Below are 16,773 nucleotides of genomic sequence, written 5' to 3'. Positions count from 1 at the left end.
GCAAGGTTCAGCTGAGTAAAAGCGAGCCGCTCCAAGGTGTAGTATCAATGTGAGATTTGAACTTACTGATATGCAGTACAACACTCTATATGAACACAGCCTTTAGTCACATATATACACATATATTACACACACACACACAACACTATGGGAAAATGACACGTGTAGAAGGTTCTATTTCACAAGAGGCCTCACCAGTGGAGCTATACCACAGATTTGTAATTCTATTGATCCAGCTCCGTGAAACCACAAGCGACTTTACATTTATGTTTGTGAAAGTAAATCTCTTTGAGAACTGGAAAATTGATATTGCAATGTCTATATTTGTGTAAAGGATTGGATAACAAAACATTGATCTAAATCGATCAACACATACTGCACTTCAGCTGCACGGTAGAGAACAATTAAATCACTAAAAATAGCGTAGAACAAACACACCTACAAAATGCCTAAATTCCAACACAAACTAGCCCAGCAGAACAACAATGGTAAAACTGCTCTAACTGCAAAAATAATAGCAAGTAGAATATATTAACAATTGTTCCAGTGTAAAAATAAAATGTATTGTTAAACAAATCCCTTTATTCTACTGTGTCTCTAAAGGGACACGAAACCAACATTTCTCTTTAATGATTCAGTGACAGTGTACAATTAAAAAAAACAATTCCAAATTAATTTAGATCAAATTTACTTTGTTCTCTTGGTTTTCTATGTTGAAAAACAGGTAGGCAGGCTCAGGCATGTATACCTCACTTGAGCACTATATAATAGCAATTTTGCATGAATGTTTTTATCAATATTGTGCAAAAATTGCTTCCATTTAGTGCCCAAAATTATTCTTGAAAAACCACTGCCATATAGTTTCTATAGACAAATGTACACTACCTACCTAGGGGATACTCTTCAATAAAAGAATACGTGAGAACAAAGTAAATGTAAAAAGTTTCAAAATTGTATGCTCTACCTGAACCATGATACAAAAATTTTGGGTTTCATGTCCCTAAACCCCACAGAAAGGATTTAAATACATAGTCAAAGTTGTGATCCTTGAGAACAAAATTATATCCAGGCATACATTAATTCAAAATGATACTGATAACATTACATGCTCTAATGTCTGTTAAAACCATAGTTAAAGCACCATTCAGGAGCTGCAGAGGGGAGTATTGCTGCTGATGCAATCATTGTCATGCAACTAGTAATGCTGATCCCACTCAGAACATGTTATTTAATCAGTATAATATGGCCCTTTAGTAATACAATTCTCTAAGAAAACAGATTTTAAATTTACAATAAAATGTCCCTTTAAAAGGCAACACCCTTGCTAATGGCAGTACTATAACCTCAATATACAGACAAGCTTGTTTGCAAGGGAACACACCACGTATCTGCAGAGATACATTTGCTGGCAACAATCAAAAGGTTCCTTGTTGAATGACTAAAGACAAATGTTTGAAGCATCAAGGTCTCTCTAAAGAGGATCAGAACACCTTGAATTACTGAGGTTTAAAGTACAAAGCAGATTTAAAAGGACAGTAAACAATTTGTAATTACAAGATTTATTTTATACATTCTTGCAATAAACTAATTTATTTTTTTTTTGTAATGCATTAGCACCTTGTCTGCTGGAGTTGAATTTCAAGCCAAAGAACACCCACAGCTTCCCTTATTTGGAGTGAACCTGTATTTGTTACTAAACGTAGACAACGCTTGTTAGTTTTGTTAGCAAGATCTTGAGTAGCTATAGCAGGATTGTTATAACTGCAAAACAATTATACAGATATAGGGCTTGTGAAGCCTGCAATGGGAATCTCTAATACTCTGAATTGAACGCCCCACCGACAACTTTCAGGACTTAAAAGGGACACTGAACCCTAATTTTTTTCTTTTACGATTTAGATAGAGAATAAAATTTTAAGCAACTTTCTAATTTACTCCTATTATCAAATTTTCTTTATTCTCTAGGTATCTTTATTTGAAATGCAAGAATGTAAGTTTAGATGCCGGTGTTCTAAAATAAGTTGTCTACCATAGGAATGTGTCCACCACGTCACTTCCAGTGGACACACAAAGCTGCTGGAGGATTGTGGCACTCACTGCGCATGCGCTAGAGGCCCAACCAAAAATCAGATGTAACATGCTGTCTGTCATCGGATTTTGTAACTAGAAAATGTGCCAGACGGGTCGCACAATTTGTACAACCCCGCACAACGGCTGCAACGACTTACACAGCTATTAACCTACAGACTCACAGAAAGAGATAACTTGTTTCAAATACTCCCCCCTCAGAGTCTGTAGGTTAATAGCTGTGCAAGTTGTTGCAGCCGTTGTGTGGTGGTGTACAGATTCTGTGACCCGTCTGGCTTTACATTCTGTCATACATTTACAGACTCACAGAAAGAGAACTTGTTTCAAATACTCCCCCCCCCCCAGGATTGTTACACAGTGAAGGGACTGGCTTAACTTGTTGACTGAGTATAAGGGGTTAATAGCTGTGCAAGTCGTCGCAGTCGTTGTGTGGCGGTGTACAGATTCTGCGACCCGTCTAGCACACTTTCTGGTTACAAAATCCGATGACAGTCAACTTGTTCCGTCTGATTTTGCAACCAGTAATGTGGTGCCATATATTTCCTCGACCCGTGTAAATCAGTTGTTTTAAAGGAGGTTGGGCCTCTAGCGCATGCGCAGCGAGCACCTCAAGCAGCTGATTCACGCCACCGGAAGTGATGTGGTAGACAACTTTTTTTAGAACACCGGCCCATTTTTGGTGAACGACCTGGGTTGTTCTTGCTGATTGGTGGATAAATTCATCCACCAATAAAAAGTGCTGTCCAGAGTTCTGTACCAAAAAAAAAGCTTAGATGCCTTTTTCAAATAAAGATAGCAAGAGAACGAAGAAACGTTAATAGGAGTAAATTAGAAAGTTGCTTAAAATTACATGCTCTATCTGAATCATGAAATATTTTTTTGGGGTTCAGTGTCCCTTTAATACAGGACAAAGGTGGCAAAACATGCAATAAAAAAAGTGTGTATCAAAGGCTTGTATGTGACAGTATTTGTAGATATAAGAGAAAGCATCAACAAACTTAAAGAGACACGTAAAAAAAAAAAGTTGGACATTTTATTTTACACTGTCACTTGCAGGTAACATTAAGGTTTTCTAAAAAAGAAAAAAAAAAGGATAACAAAACTCAGTAAAAGCTTAAAGGGATAGGAAAGTCAAAATAAAACATGATTCACATACAGCACGTAATTGTAATACACTTTTAAATTAACTTCTATTTTCAAATGTGCTTCGTTCTCTTAGTATCCCTTGTTAAAAAAAATTAATGTGCACATATACACAAATGGGAGCTGCTGCTGATTGGTGCCTGCACACATTTGTCTCTTGTGATTGGCTAACTAGATGTGTTCAGCTAGCTGCCAGTAGGGCAATGCTGTACCTTCAGCAATGGATAACAAGAGAATGAAGCAAAATTTGATAACAGAAGTAAATTGCAAATTTGTTTAAAATTGTATGTCGTATCTGAATCATAAAAGAAAAATATGTTGTGGTTTACTATCCCTTTAAAAGTAGTTTCCTTTTGGGAAGAAAAAAAAAAAAAAAAAAAAAAAAGAGGATACTTAATAGTTACTCTTCCTCTAAATGTAGCAAAAATGCACCAAATATTATTCAAGTATACAAAAAGTTATATACATGAAACGCAAAATATTCAACAAATAAAAAAATGATACACTTGAGATGGCTATCATTGTTATATAAGCTCTGTACTGTAATGCAATACCTTTTATTTATGTGTATGTAACAATTATTGTAGATTACCATAAATCTCAAGTTGTATTCACAGTACACAACCAGACTCCTGCTTAGGACAAGACACGGTGATTTTCCTTAGCAAAACTTGTTCTAGCCATCTCACGTCACAGCCAAGTCAGTATACAATTTAGTATATAAAATACGTTCATTTTTACAAAAACACAACATGGCAATCATGTAGGACTGCTTCTCAATGCTTTACAACCACAAGACACCTAAAGGGTTACACCCAATCCATAAGCAATACAAGGTGACAACCCCACAAGTGTAACAATGCGATTTTAAATGTCATGCCCACACTTTCCTCACTAAAATGACCACGCTCACCAGCATTAATCTCTACGGCACCAGACGGCACGTCGTTCTCTTCACTCATGTTTAAGGCAGAAGATAGAAAGGAGAGTGAGTCCCAAGTGCTGATCCCCCCTGAGCAGCGGGGGAGGGGGCTATGTGACAAGCTGGCAGAGGCACTGGCGACAAATCTTTTCCATAAAGTTTTAACTACAGGTCAAAAGCAACCTTTGCGCTGCCAGATATTATAAAGGATCGCTTCCGCATTTAGGTCCACCGACGGGTGCAAGGTTAATCATTAAAATCAAAGTAGTAAAAAAAAAAATGCTTAAAAAATTTAAAAAACAAGGAGTTGATCTGTAGCCAGCACAAATCGTAGATCCAAGAGCTGCTGAAGCATCAAATGTGGGACAACGACTCTAGATTAAGTATTTAAATCGCATCCAACAAATGTTTAAAAGCACGTCATACGCAGCTAGTTTGCATGGGTCGGAAGATCGTGCCTTTTCTTTCTTATATCAGGTTCCTTTAGGCAGCCCCGTAGTGCAGCGAAGTCCCCACGCCCTGCAAGACGACCGCTGGTTTGTTATGGATCCCGAATGTTGCAAACTAGTAAGCTGTGAGGATCAGCTACAGAGACTAAAGAGAAAGCATTCTAAGCCCGTCCCAATGCTCATTTCCCTGCGCACTGATAGGGCAGAACATCCATCAGTCGCCTGAACGGAATGCTCGTAATAGCCAATCAGTGTAAACAAAAAGTTTAAATGTCCACGCTGAGGGAAAACACAAGTCTATTGTTCCCGCCCACAAACGTTCAAACTCATTTTCAACTTTATATAAAGAGAATAAAGAACGTGAGCATACAGTATTGCAGGAAGCAGTTTTACCTTTTACCTGACTAATAATACAAAGTTTGAATATTTCCCCTCTTCCTCAGGCCCATCAGAATTAATTAAAACATTAGGCAGAAAAGTGCCAAAAACTTGCCTTTAAAAAAAGAAAAGAAAATATATTTGTTACAACTTACAATACTCTTATTTTAGCTTCGGGTTCAATAAACACTGCAACTCCAATATACTATTAAAAAACACCAACATAATTTGTACTTACCTGATCAATTTATTTATTTCATGGTGGTGAGAGTCTGTGATCCATTATTCCTGGAAATTACTCTCTTACCACTAGCAGGAGACAAAGATTACCAAACCCTAAGAGCTCTATAAAACCCCTCCCACCTCACATGTACTACAGTCTAACATAGAGCCAAGCAAAATGAGTTAAAAAAGAAAGAAGAATAAGAGAGAGAGAAAAAGAGCAGGGAAGAAAAATGTGCTCAAGGAAAAAACTATAAAAAATATAGGATGGGGGCTTGTGAACTCTCACCAAATGAAAGAAAGGAATTGATCAGTTAAGCATAAATTATGTATTCTTTCATACAGGTGGTGAGAGTCCATAATCCATTACTCTTGGGAACTAATACCCAAGCTGCGGAGTGCATGAGTAATAACATAAAGGGAGGGATTTAAAATACATATTTTTCACTGAGAAATTAAATCCACAACCCACACAAACCCAACAAGGGCAAAAATATATTTTATTTTTTAATGCACTTAAAAAAACATTCCTACCAAAAGATGCCTCAGAAGAAGCAAAAACATCAAACTGGTAGAATTTTATAAAAGTATGCAAAGAAAACCAAGTAGCTGCCTTGCAAATTTGATAAACAGAAGCCTCATTCTTGAAAGCCCAAGTGGCGACTGAACTAGTAGAATGAGCAGTAATCTGTTGCGCTGGAGGCTGCCCTGCCTCCAAGGAAGCCTAGTTAATCAAGAGTTTCAATCAAGGCCAAAAGAAACAGCAGAAACTTTCTGTCCTTTACTAGCACCAGAAAAGTGAATGAAAAAACTAGGGTCACGATCCGATATGTGGCGCAGGTTTTGGCGCAAGCGTGGAAACCTGCGCCACCCGTAGTTTCAGCTCGCAACTCGAGCTATCCAATATACCCCGCCGGCAATTGCTAAAGTGCCGTAAGTCGGATAAACTAGCGATGTCCAGAAATCTGCGTAAGTACAAATTTCTGGAGTCGCCAGTGACTTACGGCACTTTAGAAACTGCCGGCGCCTACAAAAACTGACTAAAGTATTAAATCTCCCGTACTGTCTAACACGCCTCCCAAACATAGCCCGACACGTATACCCCTCTATCCGCTATCCCCCCTCACTCTCCGAATAATAAATGTATTAACCCCTAAACCGCCGCTCCCGGACCACGCCGCACCTAATAAAGTTATTAATCCCTAAACCGCCGCTCCCGGACCCTGCAGCCGCCACCTACATTAACTACCCCCTAATGTGAGCCACCTACATTACCTACCCCCTAATGTGAGCTCCTTACACCGCCGCCACTTACATTACCTACCCCCTAATGTGAGCCCCTTACACCGCCGCCACCTACATTACCTACCCCCTAATGTGAGCTCCTTACACCGCCGCCACCTACATTACCTACCCCCTAATGTGAGCCCCTTACACCGCCGCCACCTACATTACCTACCCCCTAATGTGAGCCCCTTTCACCCCGCCACCTACATTACCTACCCCCTAATGTGAGCTCCTTACACCGCCGCCACCTACATTACTTACCCCCTAATGTGAGCTCCTTACACCGCCGCCACCTACATTACCTACCCCCTAATGTGAGCTCCTAACCCGCCGCCAGCTATATTAAAATTATTAACCCCTAATCTAATTTCCCTACCCCGCCGCCAGCAATATTAAATACATTAACCCCTAATCTAATCCCCCTACACCGCCGCCACCTATATTAACCCTAATTATATTAGGGTTAATATAGTTAATATAGTTATTATATTATATATATTAACTATATTAACCCTAATTATATTATGGTTAATATAGTTAATATAGTTATTATATTATATTTATTAACTATATTAACCCTAATTATATTTGGGATAATATAGTTAATATAGTTATTATATTATATATATTAACTATATTAACCCTAATTATATTAAGGTTAATATAGTTTATAGCTATTATATTATATATATATATTAACTATATTAACCCTATATAACTCTAACACCCCTAACTTAATTATTATTAAACTAAATCTAAATAATATTAATAATATTAACTAAATTATTCCTATTTAAATCTAAATACTTACCTATAAAATAAACTCTAAGATAGCTACAATATAATTAATAATTACATTGTAGCTATTTTACGGTTTATACTTATTTTACAGGTAACTTGGTATTTATTTTAACTAGGTACAATAGCTATTAAATAGTTAATAACTATTTAATAGCTACCTTGTTAAAATAATTACCAATTTACCTGTAAAATACATCCTAACCTAAGTTACAAATACACCTACACTATCAATAAATTAAATAAACTACAAATATCTAAACTAAAATACAATTAAATACACTAAACTAAATTACAAAAAAAACCCCACTAAATTACAAAAAATTAAAAAAAGATTACAAGAATTTTAAGCTACTTACACCTAATCTAAGCCCCCTAATAAAATAATAAAGCCCCCCAAAATAAAAAAAAATGACCTACCGCTCCTGGACCCCGCCGCCACCTACATTAACTACCCCCTAATGTGAGCCCCTTACTCCGCCCCACCTACATTACCTACCCCCTAATGTGAGCTCCTTACACCGCCGCCACTTACATTACCTACCCCCTAATGTGAGCCCCTTACACCGCCGCCACCTACATTACCTACCCCCTAATGTGAGCTCCTTACACCGCCGCCACCTACATTACCTACCCCCTAATGTGAGCCCCTTACACCGCCGCCACCTACATTACCTACCCCCTAATGTGAGCCCCTTTCACCCCGCCACCTACATTACCTACCCCCTAATGTGAGCTCCTTACACCGCCGCCACCTACATTACTTACCCCCTAATGTGAGCTCCTTACACCGCCGCCACCTACATTACCTACCCCCTAATGTGAGCTCCTAACCCGCCGCCAGCTATATTAAAATTATTAACCCCTAATCTAATTTCCCTACCCCGCCGCCAGCAATATTAAATACATTAACCCCTAATCTAATCCCCCTACACCGCCGCCACCTATATTAACCCTAATTATATTAGGGTTAATATAGTTAATATAGTTATTATATTATATATATTAACTATATTAACCCTAATTATATTATGGTTAATATAGTTAATATAGTTATTATATTATATTTATTAACTATATTAACCCTAATTATATTTGGGATAATATAGTTAATATAGTTATTATATTATATATATTAACTATATTAACCCTAATTATATTAAGGTTAATATAGTTTATAGCTATTATATTATATATATATATATATATTAACTATATTAACCCTATATAACTCTAACACCCCTAACTTAATTATTATTAAACTAAATCTAAATAATATTAATAATATTAACTAAATTATTCCTATTTAAATCTAAATACTTACCTATAAAATAAACTCTAAGATAGCTACAATATAATTAATAATTACATTGTAGCTATTTTACGGTTTATACTTATTTTACAGGTAACTTGGTATTTATTTTAACTAGGTACAATAGCTATTAAATAGTTAATAACTATTTAATAGCTACCTTGTTAAAATAATTACCAATTTACCTGTAAAATACATCCTAACCTAAGTTACAAATACACCTACACTATCAATAAATTAAATAAACTACAAATATCTAAACTAAAATACAATTAAATACACTAAACTAAATTACAAAAAAACCCCCACTAAATTACAAAAAATTAAAAAAAGATTACAAGAATTTTAAGATACTTACACCTAATCTAAGCCCCCTAATAAAATAATAAAGCCCCCCAAAATAAAAAAAAATGACCTACCGCTCCTGGACCCCGCCGCCACCTACATTAACTACCCCCTAATGTGAGCCCCTTACACCGCCGCCACCTACATTGACCTACCCCCTAATGTGAGCTCCTTACACCGCCGCCACCTACATTACCTACCCCCTAATGTGAGCCCCTTACACCGCCGCCACCTACATTACCTACCCCCTAATGTGAGCTCCTTACACCGCCGCCACCTACATTACCTACCCCCTGTGAGCTCCTAACCCGCCGCCAGCTATATTAAAATTATTAACCCCTAATCTAATCCCCCTACCCCGCCGCCAGCTATATTAAATACATTAACCCCTAATCTAATCCCCCTACACCGCCGCCACCTATATTAACTATATTAACTCTAATTATATTAGGGTTAATATAGTTAATATAGTTATTATATTATATATATATTAACTATATTAACCCTATCTAACTCTAACACCCCTAACTTAATATTATTAATATTATTTAGATTTATTTTAATAATAATTAACTAAATTATTCCTATTTAAATCTAAATACTTACCTATAAAATAAACTCTAAGATAGCTACAATATAATTAATAATTACATTGTAGCTATTTTACGGTTTATACTTATTTTACAGGTAACTTGGTATTTATTTTAACTAGGTACAATAGCTATTACTTTGACCCAAAGTAATCAGCTCTTTTGCCTATAAAAAAAATACAATACCACCCCCCAACATTACAACCCACCACCCACATACCCCTACTCTAAACCCACCCAAACGCCCCTTAAAAAAACCTAACACTAACCCCCAGAAGATCTCACTGCCTTGAGTCGTCTTCACCCAGCCGGGCCGAACTCTTCATCCAGATGTGGTCCTCCATCCCGGCGATGTCTTCATCCAAGCGGCAAAGAAGAGGTCTTCTATCCCGGCGATGTCTTCATCCAAGCGGCAAAGAAGAGGTCCTCCATCGGGGCAAAGTCTTCCTCCAAGCGGCATCTTCAATCTTCTTTCTTCCGGCTTCTTCCGACCTCCGATGCGGAACATACAGCTGGCCCGACGACTGAACGACGAATGAAGTTTCCTTTAAATGACGTCATCCAAGATGGCGTTCCTCAAATTACGATTGGCTGATAGGATTCTATCAGCCAATAGGAATTAAGGTAAGAAAATCTGATTGGCTGATTCAATCAGCCAATCAGATTCAAGTTCAATCCAATTGGCTGATCCAATCAGCCAATCAGATTGAGCTTGCATTCTATTGGCTTTTCCGATCAGTATGTAAGGAAGACCAAGTGGCCGCATTACAAATCTGCTCCATAGAAGCCTCATTCTTAAAGGGACAGTAAACACCAGAATTTTGTTGTTTAAAAAGGTAGATAATCCCTTTATTACCCATTCCCCAATTTTGCATAACCAACTCAGTTATAATAATATACTTTTTACCTCTGTTATTACCTTGTATCTATGCCTCTGCAAACTACCCACTTATTTCAGTTCTTTGACAGATTTGCATTTTTAGCCAATCAGTGGTGACTCCTAGGAGCTTCACGTGCTGGAGCTCAATGTAATCTATATGAAACACATGAACCAACGCCCTCTAGTGGTGAAAAACTGTCAAATGCTTTCAGATTAGAGGCAGCCTTCAAGGTCTAAGAAATTAGCACATGAACCTCCTAGATTTAGCTTTCAACTAAGAATACCAAAAGAACAAAGCAAAATTGGTAATAAAAGTAAATTGGAAAGTTGTTTAAAATTACATGCCCTATTTAAATCATGAAATATTTTTTTTTACTTTACTATCCCTTAAAAGGCCCAAGAAGAGGCCACAGCTCTAGTCAAGTGAGCCGTAATCCTCTGAGGAGGCTTGTGTCCCGCTGTCTTATATGCTAGACAGATCATACTCCTCAACCAAAAAGATAGAGAAGTGGCAGAGGCACTTTGCCCCTTGCGCTTCCCTGAATACACAATAAATAAGGACGAAGTCTGTCTGAATATAAAACCTCAACGCCCGAACCACGTCCAGATTATGAAGTAACCTCTCCTTCGAAGAATAAGGGTTAGGACACAAAGAAGGAACTACTATTTCCTCATTGATGTTACGACTCGACACCACCTTGGGAAGGAATCCCATTCCATTGCGAAGAACAGCCTTACCAGCATGAAAAAACTAAGTAGGGAGGCTCACATTGCAAGGCCGCCAACTCAGAGACTCTGCGTGCCGATGCAATAGCCAGTAATAATAGGACTTTCCATGAAAGAACCTTAATGTCAAGTGCATGCATAGGCTCAAACGGAGCCCCCTGCAAGACCTTAAGAACCAAGTTTAAGCTCCAAGGAGGAGCCGGTATCCTGAAGACAGGCCTGATCTTAACCAGAGCCTGAACAAAGGACTGAATGTCGGGAAGCTCCACAAGCTTCCTATGCAACAGTACAGACAAAGCCGAGATCTGTCCTCTTAGGGAACTAGTGGCAAGACCCTTATCAAGACCGTCCTGGAGAAAGGCCAAAATCTTGGATACCCTGACCTTATGCCAGGGATATCCTCATTCCTCACACAAGGACAAGTAGGTCCTCCACAACTTGTAGTAGATGCATCAAGTGACCAGTTTCCTGGCCTGAACGAGAGTGTCAATCACTTTTTCCGAAAATCTTCTCTTGGCTAAAACTAGTCGTTCAATCTCCACACAGTCAGCCTCAGAGAATCGAGATTTTGATGTAGAAAGGGACCTTGAAAGAGCAGATTCTTGCGACAAGGTGACTTCCACGGCAGAGATGATGACATCGCCACCAGATCTGCAAACCACATCATCCGCGGCCACGACGGAGCAATCAGAATAGCCGAAGCTTGCTCCTGTTTGATGCGGGCCACTACCCGAGATAGAAGAGGCAATGGTGGAAATATGTAAATTAGGTTGAAGTCCCAGGGTACCGCCAAGGCATCTATTAGTTCCGCTTGGGGATCCCTGGATCGCGACCCGTATCAGGGTAGCTTGCAATTGAGTCTGGACGCCATGAGATCTATCTCCGGCGTCCCCCATCTGTTGCAGATTTCCGCAAACATCTCAGGATGGAGGGACCATTCCCCTGGATGAAACGTTTGTCTGTTCAGAAAATCCGCTTCCCAGTTGTCCACACCCGGAATGTGGATCGCTGAGAGCAAACAATTGTGAGTCTCCGCCCATTCCAGAATATGACATACTTCTCTCATGGCTAGGGAGCTTTTCGTCCCCCCTGATGGTATATGTAAGCCACCAAGGTAATGTTGTTCGACTGGAATCTGATGAATCGGGACGACCCCAGAAGGGGCCAAGCCATCAGAGCGTTGAATATTGCTCAAAGTTCCAAAATATTTATAGGTAGTCTCGACTCTTCTCAAGTCCATCTGACCTGTGCCTTTCTGGTACCCCAAACAGCTCCCCAACCTGATAGACTTGTATCCGTGGTCACAATCTCTCAGGATGGTCTCAAAAAGGATGTCCCTTGAGACAACTGCCCTGGTCGGGTCCACCAAGATTGGGACTCCCTAACCGGATTGTTTAGAGATATCTGTTGGGACAGATCTGAATGATCGCCGTTCGATTGTCTCAACATGCACAGCTGAAGAGGTTTGAGATGGAACTTGGCGAATGGAATTACATCTATCCTAGATACCATGCGCCTGATCACCTCCATACACCTGACCACCGATGTTCTGGAGGATGTCTGAAGAGCTAGACAGTTGGACGCAAGCTTGCAATGTCTCTGATCTGTCAATAATATCTTCAAAGCTAAAGAATCTATTATCGTTGCTGGGGACCAATGAACTCTTTCCTTCGTTTATCTTTCACCCGTGGGACCGAAGGAGAAGAGCTCTCGAGTGATCCTCCGCAAGACTGTAGGACGGAGCCTGGACCAGGATATCATCCAGATAAGGTGCCACTGCAATTTCTCTGGCTCTCGCTACTGCGAGTAGAGCTCCCAGAACCTTTGTGAAGACTCTTGGGGCATTAGCCAGACCAAACGAAACGGCCACAAACTGGAAGTGCTGGTCCAGGAAGGTGAATTTTAGAAACCTGAAGTGATCGTAGTGGATTGGAACTTGAAGGTAAGCGTCCTTCAGTTCTATAGTCGTCATGAATTGTCCCTCTTGAACCAGGGGCAAACTTGACCTGATCGTCTCCACACCTCAGGAAGGCATCTCTCTTTTCTGGTCTTGAAGATATGTTTGACAGGAGGAATCTGCCTCTGTGCGGATAAGACTTAAAACGTATCCTTTAACCCTGGGCTACGACCTCCAGAACATAAGGTATAACGTCTTTCTTCTCCAGCACTCCGCAAAAAGAGATAGTCTGCCCCCTACTTGATCATAGGACGGTCCGTGGGCTGCCCCTTCATGCCGACTTTGACTCGGCGGGCTTCTTGTTCTGATTGGACTTGTTCCAAGATCCCTTGGATTGCTCCGACTTTGCGGCAGGCTGCTGGCGCTGAGACTTGTCCGCACGAAAGGGACGAAAAGTAGACCCCTTAGGTTTAGCCTTCTTATCCTGAGGCAAGAAGGCACCCGTGACCGTAGATATGACAGAATCCAGGCCCGGGCCAAACAAAACCTCTCTTTTGAATGGGAGGGAAAGCAAACAAGACTTAGAAGTCATGTCAGCAGACCACAACTTTAGCCACAGAGCCCTGCGGGCTAAAACAGAAAAACCTGATGTCTTAGCATTCAGGCGAATAATCTGCATGTTAGCATCACAAATAAACAAATGTGCCACTCTTAAGGCCTTGATTAGTTCTAGAATCTCATCGAGAGGAGTCTCCACCTCGACCATTGCTGATAGAGCTGTAAAAGAAGGGTAGTCGCTTTAGCGCCAATTAAAACTGTACCTCTAAGCTTTGGTGTAGTGACCCCTAGCTGTCACCAATGGGGAATGAAAATGTATATGTATGTAACCAAAGCGCCTAACCAGATGGAGGCAAAGGTTACTCCTAGTACTTAAAATTTTTTAAAATGTATTCATACATATATAACAGTACTCATGGATCCATGTGTAAACACTATACAATAATGCGATATTAAAAATACAATGATAAAAACAATGCATACAATGATAAAATATAACAATCAAATCTTGGGGGGGCGTGTCTAGGCAGTGGCCATGACTGGTCGCATTTCCAGGGGCTCCTGATATGATACAGATAATCCGCCGATTATCCCTATATCACCGAACCATCCAGCCACTAATTTACTATATTCATCAGCAGAACGAGCTGAGGAGTCTTTTGATACCCAACTTGGTGTGTTTATGACGGTGTTTCTTGGAACTAGACCGCTGAGGCCTTGTGGGCGGCGAACACATTACGGGTTCTCGGCACCCCCCCAGCCTAATAGCTGGGTAACACAGTCGGAAAGTGACTGTTTCTTTGTCACTGTGCTACTTTTAAGTTGCAAACAGCGGGAAATCGTAGCTGTAAGATTTAGAGTAGCAGCAGCATTTTATATACAGCAACACCACCTATCTAAACTTATTTTGAAAGCGGTGGAGATCTGCTGGACGACGACCTGTCATGGAGTGAACAATGGCTGCTATTGATATCTGGGAAAGGGAGATGCAGTCTCACATTAGGAATCAGTTTGAGGAGCTGGAACGCGAGATCTGCAGAGTCTTACAGCTACAGGAAACTCAGACACTAAGTGTGATCGACATCGACAGCGGATTGCTAGCTGGCGCAGCGCCAGAGGCCACTTCAAAGCAAAACTCTACATTGCCTGTAGCCCAAGAGGTTAAAGCCACGATTAGCCTGAACATCTCTGACCGCACTGCCTCTATCAGAGCCGCTTATGGTTCAGCAGCTGACCATGTACGAGGAGACTAGATGGCGATGCCTGGCTGTTACAGACATCGGAGAACATTTGACCTCGCCCCCTTGGCTACAGCGGGAGATGGTGAGAAATCTGTACAGCAGGAGTCCTTTGTTCCCTATTATTGGGCTAGAGATGCAGACTGTCAGTAACTTTACGCTAACAGAGTCAATGGATTTGACACCTCAGCAAAGACAATTTATAACCTTTGTGAGTCCCCAACACAGCAGAAGAATTTCTATTTTACAGTTTTTTCAGAGATCTGGAGTGGGTTAAGCAGTTTAATTTTACATTCTACCCGTATGTGAGTAATATATGAGCACCCTCTGGGACTCCGGTATGACAACATTAACTGTTAGATTTTGGAAATCCCTCACGAAATAAAGTCACAGACATTGCAGTATCTGCTTCCACCTTAATCCATATAGATTTGCTGGACATGAATATTGCTCTGTTCCATAACTTTCATATAATCACATGACTCTTTATTACACCTCTAAAACTGAAAGTATCAGTATGTGCAATGATTGATTGTAACTTCACCCATGTGTGTTATTGTGTCCCTATTCAGTGAGACAGGTCTCTTTAATTTCTACACTTGAGTATATGCCTTTTTTGACCACTATGATATGTATATATTAGCATAATTTGTTATATTCTACTATTCAGCTGTTTAAATATCATAGTCAGAGGTAGACTGCACCACCTTTTTCCTGCATTTTATTCCTATGACAGCGTTTAATGGGTGTCCATATATTTTGCATTGTGATGCCTTCCTAGAGTCACCCTTATTCTGCCACCTAAACCCCATTTGTATATATGATTTGAAATTACTTTTTTGACCACATGTGGGCTGAATAGTTCAAAGGGAGAATATAGAACATAGTTCTAAATGTTATACCCTGTTAGTAACAATAGTCACATTTTATGCTCCTTATTTGTTTAATTAATGTCGAACTGTCGGCGGCCGAGACAGCAAGACATTCTATATTTATGTAAAGTAGGAGCTAGAAGGACCTATTAGAATTTGACGAGTCCCCTGGGACATTGTATAGCTGTGACTAGTTGTCAATCATTGAGTTAACATGGAGTTTCATATTTGTAAAGTAAACTACACCATAGTTTCTTTAATGCTTATGATACCGCTGTGATAACTGAGGTACCGCACCTTTGTAATATGCTGTCAGTCATAATCATAACACTCAGCTCTATATATGCAAGTAAATTCAGTTGCAGATTTATATATTCCCCCACACACAAGCCCAGGTTGCACTGACTTCACACAGCAGACACTCTGTACCACCAGTGACATAATAGTATTAGACCCTTTTGGAATAATAATGATTCATGATGCTTTATTTGGTTATAACTATTTATCTTGCTCCCTTCAGGTTATCAAGCTGCTGATCCAAGTTAGATTTTGTTGTATAAAAATTTACTGCCTGTTATAAGCAGATGTGAATTATACTCTAAAAGAAAGTAGCACTGTTTTCTCCTCTGATATTGATCAGAAACGCCTTGATATCTATAGTATATAAAATAACAAAAAAGGGGTTCCCCTCTGAGACTCAAGAGTAGTCTTGCACTGTCCTAGAAAACTCTCTGTAGCTTGGTGTTTTTGATAGTTCTAGAAGGTCCAAGAATGGCCTCAAGCGTCTTATGGAGGGTTTAAAGTACAATAGGCTAGTAGTTATGTGTAATGTTACTCTACATCTTGTCAGTTACGTGAGTTTTATATATGTTATTTAATGTCTGTTAATGGTGTGTCTAGACATAATTATCTATGTATAAGATTTACTGACACATTTGGTTTGTAAGCCTTACCTTTAACCTCAATAAAAAATTTATTAAAAAAAACAAAACAAAAAAAAAACAAATCAAATCTTCTAGACGAATAAGATAAATGATTGTGGCTAACAGTCAATGTGAGAAGTGTCCT

The 16,773-nt window shown here is 39.5% G+C and overlaps 1 protein-coding gene across 7 annotated transcripts in view; it reads right to left on the bottom strand.

Annotated features, from left to right (window-relative positions):
- Positions 1-16,773, bottom strand: part of CDC14B (cell division cycle 14B) — a 389,498-nt gene that overhangs the window by 161,814 nt on the left and 210,911 nt on the right. Inside the window, exon 1 of one of the 7 annotated variants that reach the window (XM_053702409.1) lies at positions 4,145-4,725. The exons of the other annotated variants lie outside the window; for them this stretch is intronic. Coding sequence (XP_053558384.1) covers positions 4,145-4,193 — 49 coding nt within the window. The 5' untranslated portion in view covers positions 4,194-4,725. Of the gene's footprint in view, positions 1-4,144; positions 4,726-16,773 lie in introns of those variants that run through there. 7 annotated transcript variants of the gene reach the window in all.

This window comes from Bombina bombina, chromosome 2, assembly GCF_027579735.1.
Source record: "Bombina bombina isolate aBomBom1 chromosome 2, aBomBom1.pri, whole genome shotgun sequence".
Taxonomy (NCBI): domain Eukaryota; kingdom Metazoa; phylum Chordata; class Amphibia; order Anura; family Bombinatoridae; genus Bombina; species Bombina bombina.
Note: the sequence above shows the minus strand (reverse complement) of the source record. Positions and strands in the feature narration are given on the sequence as shown.